Source organism: Acartia tonsa, chromosome 5, assembly GCF_053477335.1.
Source record: "Acartia tonsa isolate MP-2025a chromosome 5, ASM5347733v1, whole genome shotgun sequence".
NCBI classification, from domain to species: domain Eukaryota; kingdom Metazoa; phylum Arthropoda; class Copepoda; order Calanoida; family Acartiidae; genus Acartia; species Acartia tonsa.
In genome coordinates, this window is record NC_137264.1 from 26475805 (window position 1) to 26490572 (window position 14768).

Below are 14768 nucleotides of genomic sequence, written 5' to 3' on the forward strand. Positions count from 1 at the left end.
CAGGAAAATTTCAATAGCTATAAAAAGTAAATAATTTTATTCCCATAACTGAAAAAACATGTTATCTTATTTAAATTTTTGTATAGGTTTATTGCTAACTGACTTGATTTATTACCTCAGGAACCATCTTTACATTGTGTTTAGTATTAAGATAAAAGCCTTGCTTTAATTAATGTACATCCATGAATAACAGATTAATATTAAAAGAATATAATTTGTGTGCTCTTTATCTTATTCCATGTTTTGAAGTATTAAACAATCAAGTTCTGTGGAGTCCATATGTATGTTTGTGTGTGTGTGTATTTGATTTAACCTGGCTGTACTCAGAAAACGCTTTAATTAATTCATGTTTCAAAGATTGTTTCTTTTAAATATCTTTTATAGTTTTTAGTTAATTAATCAAACATAATCTAAGCAAGAATTTTACCCCAAAATAAAAAAACCATAATAGCTAAAAACTTTCTCAATCTATAGTAAAATCCCCCAATTATGTGGGGGCCTAATCGTATTTTTAGCTCTGCAGTATGTTGAAGCTTTTTTAGCAAGTAGTAAATATTGAGATAGGATGAGGGTGCTATGTTACACAATCGACAACTATAAATCAGCTGACCTTATACCCATATTTGGTAATATCTTTTCGATTATCGGTAAAAATCATTTAATCTCCCCGTAAAAAGAAATTACAAACTTTTTTGGTTAGTTTAATATGTATGTAACAAAAGAATTTATTCTACTCTAAATTTGCAAGTAAACTTCAACAAAAAGATTGTTATTTGTCAATTTTAATAGGTTTTAAGATATGTATAATAAAACTCAAAATACAACAATGTTTTCAAGGGAATAAATTCGTTTTTTTAAAGTTTGATTTATTTTTAAATGGGAATTATTTAAGACTTAATTCTCAAAATAGTACTCTTAACCCTTACAGATCGGGGGGGGGGGGCTTCAAGAGCCCCCCTCTCTAGTTTTTTCAATCTGATTTTTTTTGTAGGTAAGATGGAGTGCTGTGACTTCATGACTTTTTAAGTTTAGTAATTATACGTCGGCAAGAGTTAATTTTATTAGGATATCTGGTCTGTGTCGGTCGTGGTGTCCGTTCAAAGTCGGTTGGGTAGCACCAAAACTAGAAAAAAATTCTAAAAAAATCTTAATTTCTACATTATGACTTTTGTGTATAAGGAGAAACCTAAAATTTTTTTGGTGAATACTTAGATATCAATGACCTTCTGAGAAAAAATGTGTTATGACCGTTTGACCGCTCCCTGACCGACTTTATGACCGATTTTTGTCCGGCTTTTACTACAGACATATATCATGAATATCGTGGCTTCTATTACAGCTAGAGTCCTATAATTTTTTTGGTAAATCCTTGAGCAACATCAAACAGATAAAAATATTAATCGGCGCTGCCAACCGCCGTTTTACTGCCGTAACCGCCGAAAATGGCGGTTTCCGTTATTTGCCGTTTTTTGGCGATGATCAGAAAAAGTAATTTTTTTGTTATGAAAAATAAAAGTTTGTCCTAAAATTTGGTCATCCTAGCTGCAAAATTGGCCGCTCTGCAGCTGTTTTATAACTTAGCGGCTGGCTGCTAAAAAGCGGCTAAGGAGCGGCCTGACTGCTATGACTACAAAAAGTAATTTTCTCTAAAAATACTCATGAACCACCAGAAAAAAAATTTACGTCTTTATCTGTAACAGGAGCCGAGATAGAGGGGGGGGCTCTTGGAGCCCCCCCCCCCCCCCCCCCGATCTATTAAGGTGGGAATTGGGGCCCGAGCTTTAAGGGTTAAAAAACATTAATCAGTGACATATATCAACTTTTTCCCAGCTTCGTGAACACTTTAAGAATTTATTTCTTTGGCAAATTTTGCATAAAAAACGAATGATATCCCATTGACAGAACTAATTAAATTTGATTACTCATAAAAAAATGTTTGTGACACTTTTAGTAGAGAATTTCATTAGAAATACACGTTTTTTAAAGCTGAAGTATGCTTTTAGAACCTTGGTTATTTTTTAATTTGAAATTTTGTAATTCATGAAACCGCCCATGAATTTCTTCAACGGATTTTTTAGTAGCAAAGCTACTCTGCTATTCTTTTTTCAATGAAATGCATTTAAGAAGTAAACAATTTCTAATGGACAAAAAATTAAAAGAGAAACGATTCACTTGTAAATTAAAGAACAAGCAATGCAACTTGAATAAAAATAAGCAACAAGGATGCTTTTGTACTTTCAATAAAAAGATCACTTTCCGGGCATATTCATCATAGCTGCTGACAACTCTATACAGAAGCTGCCGGCTAAAATTACCAGCCAAAGGAAACAAACAAGGAGACTTTGACCCATCAAAATCCCAGGCTTGCTGCTTCTCACACCGACTGCAAATGGCCTGTCCGCCTAGCTTTTGGCAGCATTATATTCTCTTTTGGCTTTAGTTTTAGGTTTAGGTTTGGGGAATCTGGAACCCTGTCCTCTACTCTTGTAGCCCTAAGAACTGCTAATTCTTGTATCTCTGGCTCGGCACTGAAGGCAAAGTAGCCTGTGCAAAATTGACTACGGTACAGGCTGGACTCTCCAATTCTTCTAAGTATCAGTGGTAACATGGATGGGCGAACAAGTCCCAGGATCATGTCTACCAATACTGTTGATGTTCTTGAAATTTGCTGCATCTACAGTCTACACCATACTTGTTCTCAGCAGTTGCTGGCGTTAAGGATCTCACAACGCTTCCATTACCCAGCCCAGGACTGACCATTAAAAGCAAATTAAAAGAAAACATATATAAACTTATACAAAAGAATAAGGAGTGGGGACAAAACATCTAAAAATTCTTATTAAAAAATACCAAAAGTGGGGAGGCGGATGTGCCACTTTTTGAAACCAAAAGTAAAACGTGCATGATATCAGCCCATAAAAGAGTTAAAGCTCTAAAATTCGGCACGGCAGTTACTTTTGTGGAGAATAATATGGAACCGTGTTTGCTTCAATCCAGACACATATCCTGTTATTTTTTTAATAAGGAAGATAATATGCTTAAAATTAGGTATTTGTGGTGATCCGTGCTAGGATTACAGAGTTCTGCAGCGAATATAGATAGAACATGCTGGCAGTAGAGACAGCAGACATTTAGGCAACTTTCACTCGTAGAAATTAACGCAGATAGTCATGCTGTGGAAGCTGTATCTATGTAGACCGGCTCCTGCACAGCCATCAATAAATTCTGGTGGCCAGGCACAACATACTAGGTGACCCCTGCACTGATCCTGGGGACTGTGTCTCCACTGGCTGCCAGCTGTAGCTGCTTGGTGGTGCTCCTCCTACTCCATGAGGCCTGTCATGTTGACCTGGTGCCGCCCTCCCAGGGCCGTCTGGCTTACTCTAAGTCAGCGCGACTCTACCTGGTCCCACCTCAGCCGGCAGTCCACAGCTGTGTGGTTGTGCATGTGGCACCATTCACATCACATGTGCCGGCGGGCTGGAGCTGGCGCCGCCTCTTCCCTATAGGCCACCACCTCCCTGTAGGGGCAATCCCTGGCAATGTGCACTGGAGCCTGGCAACTAAATGTATTAATTATTGATTGTAGGATAAAAAATACAATTGAACATCACAGATAGGAATGAAGTTAAAATGAGGAAAATAAATAAATTTAAACTTCTCTTGATTTGCTTGCAAGTTACATTTTTCAACCTTACTCACACATTTCAGTGTAACAACGAAAAAACAAACGGCATAACTATTATATTCACATCTAAAGCTACAGCTTAATATGGTTTCAATGGTATGTGCGCTATTTTCTACACAAGCCGCGCGATTCTTGTTTTAAAAAAGGATGCATTCTTTTGCACATTCTTTATGTGTATGCTTTCTTGTGTCACAAAATAAATATTATATCTTATATGCCCAAATCTAGGGTTAGTAACAGAGATAGAGCGAACTATAATATCAGATGGTATGACAAGCCTATATCAAACAGCTGTAACTGGTACTACTGTGCATGGATCTTATGCTCAAATTCTTGCAACAGGTAACATTGCATACCTCCATACAGAGAAACAAAACTTAATGATATTAGAGCTTTAGAATTCTAAAACAAGTAGCTTTGAATGATAAATGTGAAAGCTAAGGGAGGTGGGAGAGTCTGTACACTCACAGCAAATCAATGAAGGCAAAATCTAGGAGGTGGCATCACTGGCCTCCTTTTTAAGATATGTTGGTGTCTAGTATTATCTCTTAAAAAATAGTATTAAAATTTTATTTTCGCACTTTCCTTCTAGGGGCTACGGGGTCAAAATGCTCTCCCTTAAACTAAAATATGCTACTTTCTTAAAGATAACTGGCTGCAATGTAGGGTATGTATAATTCTCATAACTAACCTCAATAAAGTTTAAAAATTTAGTTTGCTTCTTTCCTTCTAGGGACTTGAGAGGGGGGGGAGGTAAAACATCTCCCTAAAACCTAAATGATATGTCATATCTTAATTTTTATAGATATGGGGCTGAATTTTTAAAGGTATATATAATTCCTATACCTAAACTCAATAAGTTTTAAAAATTCATTTTTGCATTTACCTACTAAGGGCTAAGGAGGTAAATCACCCCCAAAAGCACTTAAACTGTTTTTAAAGGACGCCTGCAAGAAATAACATGCTTTAACTGCTGAAAGACTGCCACAAGAAGACCCAATACCCCAAATTTAAAGCCTTCAGCTTCAATAACAAAAAAGTTCTAGGCATTTCAAAATAACATTTTATGTACAATGGAATTTTTGAAAGATTTCCAATGCTCTTAAAAGAAAAAAACAATATTAGATTACGTCGCCTAGACACAAAATTATAACCTTATCTTTGTCAGAAACTTAGATTGCCTGTAACTGATTACATTTTTACAATAAAAACACCACATTTCATGGGTACATGGCGTTCCTGCAACTGACAGAATTACAGCTGGATGTAATTTTGTCAAAATGTAAAAACCTCTGCCAAAAATACAGTCATACTTAAAGTAACCGCCATAAATACATCTAACACAGGCATTTACACATCCAAAATTGTCAATTTTACATCTATTTCTTGCAAATTTTACATCTAAACTTTTTTATATGTCATAAATACATCCTATACATTTTAATTAATAATAAACAATAGTGAACTGTATAGTAGACATTTATTATCAATACAAGAACATGCATAAATATTATATTAAAATTATAGTTAAATGTTTAAAATCTTCAAAATTGAATTTATACAGTTGATTGTGTTGACCTTGACATTGATCATTATTAAATGTATAAATGTGAGTTAATTATAATTTTACAAGGTAATACACATTTAGTAGTCAGACATACAAGGTTTGTTTTAGGGTCGATATGCTACAATGTTATTTGCACCTTTTCTAAATTGCACCTATCAGTTATAGAAATCATCTGGCAAAGTTTGAATTCAATAGGACAATTTGAACATGTCAAAATTAATAAAAACAGCTAACTTTTATGAACGGACGGACAGACCAACCCTAATCATAGAAAAGCTTAGCTTTAAAAAGTTAAATATCTGCATGTGTTGCTTGGAGGAATGGAATTTCCGGTTAAGACTATAGAATTGCTACACTTCCTAAATAGAAAAAAGGGAGGGGGCGGAAGTGACACTTTTTGAAACCAAAACTAAAAGTCAAAGGAACTCAAATAAATAAAGAGTTACAGCTCTTAGTTTTGGAACTGTGAAAAAACGGCAGTGGAACCGCCGCTCCCGCCGAAAACCGCCGTTTCCCGCCGATTATTTTTTGCCTTTTTTCAAATTGGACAATTTTCAATTAATACAACGAATTACTGAAATTTGTGTACTGTACATTTTCTGACATAAATATTAAGATGAAATAAATTAAATAAAAAAATACAAATATATACAATCAAACTAATTAATAAATGATATTCTAAAAATAATTCGTGAAATGGGTAAACAAAGAAAAAGGAATAAAAATTTTAAACATTTAACCATAATCTAATATATTAATTATGTATATTCTTGTAGTATAAATATCTACTATACAGTTTACTATTGTTTATTATTGATAAAAATGTACAAGATGTATTTTTGACGTATAAAAAAAATTAGATGTGAAATTGGCAAGAAATAGATGTATAATTGACAATTTTGGATGTTTAAATGCCTGTGTTAGATGTATATTTGTCAGGGTACCTTCGATATATGGCAAATTACTGTCGAATTTACATCCAGACAAACAATTTTGACAAAAATACATCCACTGTATTTCTGCCAGTTGCAGGAACGGCAACGTCCCCATTTCATAGTCAAAATCTAAGAAAAAAATTCGATTTAAATTGCATTTTTAAACGAAAATCATAGCGGAAACAAAGGGGTAAAATAATACAAGCTTAGCTGTGATTGGTTGTTAAGCTGATTCAGCCTTCTGATTGGCTACAGTACATTCGGTACAACGCAAGTAAAACTTAATTTTTTTTAATGATTTTGACTATAAAAATGGGTATTTTTATTGTAAAAATATAATTAGTTACTGGAAACCTAAATTTATGACAAAAATAAGCTTATAATTTTGTTTCTAGGCCACCTAGTTTAATTTCAAAGTTTTCAACATGAGCATTGCAATTCTTTCAAAATTTTCATTGTACATAAAATGTCATTTTAAAATGCCTAGAACTTTTTTGTTATAGAAGCTGAAGGCTTCAAATTTCGGGTATTTGATCTACTTGTGGCAGTCTTTTAGCAGTTAAAGCGGGGTATTTCTTGCAGGCTTCCTTTAACCTATTTTTAAAACACATATAAAAAATATACTATGACACCAGTAGAATCAGACTGCAGAGCCTAAATTTGAATTAAGTCCCAAATAAACTTTTTTGGGGGGATTTAAATATTAATTTTTACTGTTGCTGTGGTAATTTTGACCAGAGCAAAAGGTCTTTTTTTATTTGGGTAAAATTCATAGCTTTTAGAGTGTTTTGCTTCATAAATATTGTATTCTGGTAAAGAGTAAAATTAGGCCTTACTATAAAAATTCACTAAAAAGTTTAATCTTTACAATATACCAATGAATTAACATTAACATTTTTGTGCTCTATCACCTATTATGAACACATTAAAATTGGCTGTAAAGGGTTAAATTTGATGACAACAAATGTTTATGCAATACAACAAAATTATTTTTGTCACATATACAAATATGATATAAAATAAGATTATTCAAACTTATTTTTTTTTAAATATTTTTAAAAAGTATGTATCTTTTACGTGTATAGTTTTCATTTTTTTCATTTTAATTAAATAAAAATTATTTAACTACATTGTAAATAAGTTACTTTGTGAAAACACTCTTTCGGAAATTATAAAGAATTGAAATGAAACAAGAAATCTTATTGGTTTGACTTTAACATTATGTGTTTTATTGTATTATGTTAAATTTTTCACTGAAATTAATTGTTTTAGAAAAAAAATATTTCCATTGAACAGAATAATGTTTTTTTTTATTGTATCAATATAACGTGAATTATATAAAATTGTTCTCTAAGCCACAATATTACCCCAAGTAAAAAAAACTATATGCTCTGGTCAATCTGACCAGAGCAGCAGTAATAATTAATTTTCGAATCCCCCAAAAAATGTTTATTGGGGACTTTTAAGCTCTGCAGTCTGATTCCACTGTTGTCATAGTATATTTTTGATATACATTTTAAAAATAGGTTAAAAACAGTTTAAGACTTGCTTTAATTTTAAAAATATAATGCCAAATTTTTAAAGGTACATATAATTCCCATAAATGAACTCAATAGTGTTTTAAAATTTAGTTTGGCACTTACTTTCTAGGGAGTAGGGAGTAAAACACCCTTACAAACACTAAAATCTTAAATTTTGTTTAATTTCTAAAGATAACGAACTGAATGTTTCAACTAATGTAAATTTGATTTTCATAACTGAACTCGATAAAGATTTCATACTGTGGGTTTCCAATAAAACATTATAAGAATTTGCTTTAATTAAGATTTAAGATTTAACTTATTTTGAAAAATATCACTAATATCAAGTAAGTTCATGAATTATTTTGGGGAGTGTTTTGTGCCCCAGCCCCTAGAAGGAAAGTGCCAAAATTTTTAAATGTTATGCAATTTTAAAAAAAATTACTCCTTAATTCTTAAGAATTAAAGCTAAGACTTTTTGAGAGGGAAGGGAGTGATTTATCCCCTAGTCCCTAGATAGAAAGTGAAAAATTTAAAATTTAAAATTTCAGTTCAGTTGTGGGAATTATATATGTATACCTAAAAAATTCAGCCTTAAATCTTTAAAAATATAGTTCAGATTATAAGAATTATATATAGCCTACAAATTTCTTTTAAAATGTAACAGATTACCCCCCTAGCAACTAGAAGTTAAGTGCAAAAACAAAATTTTCCCATGAGGCCTAGGATGGCATTCCCCAGATTTTACACTGAAATCATTTTCTTTCTGTTTACAATTCTTAAATATGACTATGGATGAGAGAAATACACGGAATTCAACAATTAAATCATATGTATTTGTATTTTTATTTAGTGTCCACGGTGTTTCAGGAAGAAGGAGAAATTGAAGGATTTACAGGTAACAATTTACATTTTTTTTTCTTAATCTAAATCTACGTTTCCATTGATTGTGAGAGAATTTTTAGTTTTGAGAAGAGATTAAAAAGCTCTGTTCCTCAACCCAGTTGGGACACAGGGTACAATATACATGTTAGAGGGAGCGCATAGGCTGTCCACTACTGCTACTAGAACTGCTCTAAGCTTTAGTTAGTAGAAATATAAATATCATAATTCTGTTTTTACTTTTATCTTGTAACCAATAAATAATACATTTAGTCAATAGCGCATTAAAGAAAAAGTGATAATTTCTTTAAAGTAATCCTAGAACTTCTTAAAATATTGAATAGACAGTCATTTAGAATCCGCATCTTGCTGCTTTAGCAAATTCAACCACTGTATTCTAGTGGTTTCTTTAAAAATTTTGTGTTGACTAGTTAGGTCCACGACCAACCCCCAACCTAGAGGACAATAGACAACTTTGGTCTGACATCTATCTGTTAAAGGACAATACATTTAAATAAGAATTATGTACAGTGTAAAAGAACTAACCAATATCTCGCGAGGTAATATTGGATAGCCTTTGCAGCAAAAATATACAATTATTAAGAAAAAATATTTAGAATATGAAACAACAACAACAAAAAGGAAGGAGACAGGAAGAGTGTATGTGAGAAAACTAGAACACAATATATAGTATTTTGAACAAATAAAATTAATAATAGATAAATTACGGAATGGTGGCCATTACTTGATTTTTTATTTCTTAAAAAACATTATCCACATCAAACTCTTTTACACGTGGATACAATTCTATTTAGTAGGCAATTTTTAAGCTTTATTATAATTTGCTTATTATTCAAATATTATAATGTCTATATTAAAACTATTCTATACTGACTGGTGGGGAACAGTAAGACTGTGTTTCAACAAGAGAAAAAACAAAACCACATAATTTTGTTATGCCTATTGCTCTAATGGAAATCGAGAAAGTTTCATTCTCTCACATTTATCTTATCCAAAATTTTCTGTACACCTTAACTGATTTGTTAAAATATTTTTTATTTTGATATTTTAGTCTAAAACATAACTAATTTAGGCGAGGTTGAAATTGATGAGACGCCAAGATTTGATCTGGAAAATAATGACATCGATCCTTCTCCTCCAAGGTTGATATGAATTAATTTTATGCTCAGTAAATTATAATAATTCGAATGCTGTTAATGTGGTCTTTTTGAGAAAATGAATTTAAAATTTTTAACGAAGTTTATATCCAGCATTGATGCTGCACATCGCACACCAATAAGAAAAACAACTATTCCTAACTTAAAGGGCGAATATAGGTTCGATATGATATGAGCTTATATCAAAGGTGCAATTCCATAGATTATAAATAACTTAAAAATATTGACATATTCAATTGTATAAGTCTGTTTATAGCTTAAAACCCGTCAATCTCGAAGAAAATATATTGTAATTAGTGTGGTTCCCTAAGAACTTAAACACCCTAGCATCACACAAGGCTTCGTGGCAAGGTTGAATTAAAAAGCTTTCGTTAAATGATAGTCGTAATAACGTGGAAACCAATTAATCAGGGGTAAATATACCCTCCTTCTACCTTCATAAAGTAAATTATTTAAAAGTTAAAAAAAAACATCAAATAATGTAAAAAGTAAAAAAAAATAATCGATAAAATTTTCTTGGAGGAAGAATGATATCAAATCCCTGTTTTTTTGTGGCCTTGTGTGTGTGTGTTGAAAATGCGTACACAAGGGTTGTTTATATCATCATGAATTAATCAAAGATCTCTGTACAGAAAATAAACTTTAAGACGTATTATTTACCCTGTCAATACTCCTGACGCCCTTCTACGCAAATTATTTTTATGCTTTTTAAAAAATTAAATAAACTAGTATATAATCTAAAATTGTCTTAACCTCTTTTCGAGGAAGCTTTGTGTTTATCAAGTGCAAAATTAATTCCTTATCATTAACCTAAAACTAAGCGCAAATGTCGTCTTTTTATGGCCTTCCTTCAGTAATAGACGCGGCATGGATTGTTTATATGCGCCCACGTTTTTCACTTTTGAATGAGATATGAGAGTGTGAAGATTTCGGAGAACAAAATTGGGCTTATCATTGGTCTCATTGTGTGTGAACGACCCTAGTATATCAGGGATTTGAAACCATAAGAGCTTCAGGTCTTTGAAATAATTTCATCAATAAATCTATATTCAAACCTGCTGTTGAAACTTGATGGTTCCTGGTATTGGGGGTTTGTATGTTCGCCAACTGATCTCGTGAACTTCCCGCTAATTCGGAAGTCAAGCTCAACCAAAGTGTCATGGTTGAGACAATTTCAAAGTATCTGATGAATAGGCGTTAGCATTCATCAAGAGATCAATAGCATCTAGATTATTGATGCAAAAAAGAAAGAGCTGCACAAGCAATTTCAAATGATTGGAGTTTGAAGGAGCTGCACAAGCGAATTTCAAAGAAGTGAAGGTTGAAGTTTAGGCATTAGCAAATTTCAAATAACCTGATGGTTGAAGGAGCTGCACAAGCAACTTCAAATGGTTCTGAAGAATAGGCATTAGCATTCTTCAAAGAATCTGAAGAATAGGCGTTAGCATTCTTCAATAAATCAATAGCATATAGTGTATTGATGCAAAAAAAAAACATTGACAATTTTTCTGTGAAATAATTACCTAGTGAATCAATATGGTGCTCACTAAAAAGCAGAAAATTGAGCGAGCTATCGCTATTGGCAATGAAAGGCTAGAGGTGTTTGACGAACAGATAAAAGTGTTTTATGAAAATCTAAAAGCCTGCCAAAGTTTTAGTTCATGTGAAAATGTGAATTTAAAATCAATTCGTGACATTTTTAGTGAGGTCAAGGACCAATCTGACCTAATAAAAAGTCTAAAATCTGCCGTGGAGACTAGTGAGATGCGCAAGTTCAAGCGTGATTTGGATGAAGCTAGTGAACAGAAAACTGTTGCAGATAAAGTTTATGCGTCGTTGGAACAGTGTACGAAAATTCTGCACTGGCTTGACAATGATTCAGACGACGTGAGGTCGAGCACTGTCGCCAGGAACCTCGACGTCGTTGAGAAGGTGAGGATGGACATGGGAGTGCTTAAAATTTCCATGGAGTTGCGCCAAGAAGTACGTGATATGTACCGAAGGCTTAGAGAGATGGAACGTCGTTCATCTAACTCGGATAAGCTTGGTGTCTGTGGCACCAATAATTACGACAGTTATCATAGTCGTATGTTGCATGAGGCTAGTGCTAGTGTGAATACAGTCTACAAATCAAGTTCTGCGCCTAGCACATGTACCTTTCTGCTGCAAATAGTTCCAGTTGTAGCACCTGGCGGCGGCGCCTGCCATGCCGCCGTCAGGTTTGATTCTGGTGCAAATCTATCACTTGTGTCTGAGAAGTTGTCCAGCAAGTTGAAGCTGAAATCTACCGGCAGATATACAAACATTTCTGTTGCTGACGGTAGTGAATCATCCTGCCGCAATGTGGTGTTCTATCTGAAGGACAGGGATGGTAACTTGAGAGAATTTGAGGCAGCTGTTATGCCTAACCTCGGAGGTGGCAACGAGATGCGCTCGGTCCATCCGGAAACCGCCGCCGAAATATTTAAGATGCCGCCAGAAAGATTTACATATATTAGTGGAGGCTTAGATATCATCATTGGAAATACACATCCTGACGTGTTTCCATCAACCTACCAGAAAGTGGGCCAGTCTATGTTGTGGCGAACCATTTTTGGTAGTGGTTTTATCTGTACAAGTGCTGACTATGGAGCTGGTCAGCAGAAATCTGCGTATAAAGCTGCCGTAACTGTTGATGAGAGTGCGTGGCCGGTTGGTTCTGTCGTAGCTGTTGATAATGAGCCGGTTGGTACTGCCGTAGCTGTTGATAATGAGCCGATTGGTACTGCCGTAGCTGTTGATAATGAACCGGTTGGTACTGCCGTAGCTGTTGATAATGAGCCGGTTGGTACTGCCGTAGCTGTTGATAATGAACCGGTTGGTACTGCCGTAGCTGTTGATAATGAGCCGGTTGGTACTGCCGTAGCTGTTGATAATGAACCGGTTGGTACTGCCGTAGCTGTTGATAATGAGCCGGTTGGTACTGCCGTAGCTGTTGATAATGAACCGGTTGGTACTGCCGTAGCTGTTGATAATGAGCCGGTTGGTACTGCCGTAGCTGTTGATAATGAACCGGTTGGTACTGCCGTAGCTGTTGATAATGAGCCGGTTGGTACTGCCGTAGCTGTTGTTAATGAACCGGTTGGGTCTGCCGTAGCTGTTAATGATGAACCTGTTGGTTCTGCTTGTGATGCTGTTATTGAGAAACCTGTTATTTCTGCAGTTGATGCTGTTGTTTGTGTTGCAGTCAAATCTGATGTTAAAGATACTGCCGTAGCTGTTGATAACATTGCTACGGCAGGTGAGGCTGTAGCCGTTCACAATGATGATGCTGAAATTGGTTGTGTTGCAACCGGTTCTGATATAGAGGTTGGTGCTGTTGTGAATCAAGAATCGACCTGGCTGCTGCCAAGCTGGCCGCCCGACACAGGGTAAAGGGCCTGCAATATGGCGGGTGTTGCCGCCAGAAAGTTATTGAAAGTCTACCAACCCACAAATCTAATTTACAACATAAACTATTTATGTGTGAAAATGATCTTTTAAAGAAAAAATAATACAAGTTATATATTAAGCTTGTGAAGGGAACCTAAAAAGGTTCTGTAAAGAATAAGTATTCATTATTCAACTAATTTTATTGTTCATATTTAAGCACAAAAATTCTACAAAATTGTTTAGACTTTTAAAGCAGATTTTAAAAGATTTCGTTTCTTAAGTATGATTTTGAAAAGCAAAAGTCTGTGTGTATTAACTACCAAATGATTTTGCAGATTTTTTTTAGATTGAGAAAAATAGATTTTTAAGAATTATTTTTCGAGGTATTTTTTTTCATGGTTCACGTTTGCTTAAAAAATGTTATTTCTCAGATTCTCGTATGAGATAATGCATTAAAGTAAAGAACACAACATGTAAAATTATTATGATAATGTTTAAAATATTTCTTATTATTATTTTAAAAAGATTATCGCAAAAAATCAAGATATTTGTTTTAATTTGTAAGCAAATAAAGTTTTTTCTTTCACTCCGGAGGCAAGGATTCCTAATAATCCACGCGTAAAGATTTTTTCTTCATTCCGAGAGCAGAGATTCGTAGTAGATATGTACCTAGCGACTTCGGACAATTTTAAACCTTGAGAAGTATTTATAGCAATTATTTTCCTAGGTACATATATTTTCGTTCATGTTTAAATATAAACTCTATTTTCTATGAGATAAGCATTTATAATAATGAACACGATGTATGATATTATTAAACTATTGATTATTATTTATATGAATATCACAGAATTAATTTAAGATAAACTATGCATATTTTAAATTAACCTTTCCTTCATTTTTATCGCAGATATTAAAATAAAAGCGGTTATTAAAAATTATGATTAATAATTGATTCTTATTTTATGAAAACTAAGAACATTTTTTTTAGTAAAAAGCTACATTTTCATATGCCTATTTTTATGCCTAAAATAAGAATCAAATGAAATGCGATAAAATTTTATTCTATTTCATATGCTCAAATTTAATTTTACTGAGTTTAAATTCTTTTCAAAAGTACAATTCATTATAAGACTTACCTGAAAAGTTTTACAAAAAGGAATAAATGTGTCGAGGTTGCGTGATTCGATATTTATTCTAAGAAAAAAATCAAGTATTTTTTAGCAGATTTTTTTTAAAATTATATATGAATTTCAATCAAGTAAAACATTTTATTCAGATCAAGGAATGATTGAAAATTCATATTTAAAGTCTCATATTTTTTTACAAAGAAAAATTGGTATTTTTTTTCATAATTCCGATGAAAATTCTAACGAAGATATTATTATTTTGCTATTCTTTAAGTATTAAAAAGTTTTATTGTTGATTAAGATATTACAGTTCTTATTTATTAGGTTTGAAAAACTTTCTGCCCAAGGATTTTGAAAAATTTTTTCTTACTACTCTTTTTGATGCTTAACAAATTTAGTTTTAAGTACCTATAAATCTTAATTTTCTTGTCTAAGATTTATTTCGTTTTATTTTACC

The 14768-nt window shown here is 33.2% G+C and overlaps 1 protein-coding gene across 1 annotated transcript in view; it reads left to right on the top strand.

Annotated features, from left to right (window-relative positions):
- LOC145320078 (uncharacterized) overlaps positions 1–14768 on the top strand; it is a 116104-nt gene that overhangs the window by 47517 nt on the left and 53819 nt on the right. The window contains exons 11-13 of the mRNA XM_080162519.1: positions 3917–4030; positions 8564–8608; positions 9686–9755. Of these exons, the coding sequence (XP_080018645.1) occupies positions 3917–4030; positions 8564–8608; positions 9686–9755 (229 nt within the window). The remainder of the gene's footprint in view (positions 1–3916; positions 4031–8563; positions 8609–9685; positions 9756–14768) is intronic.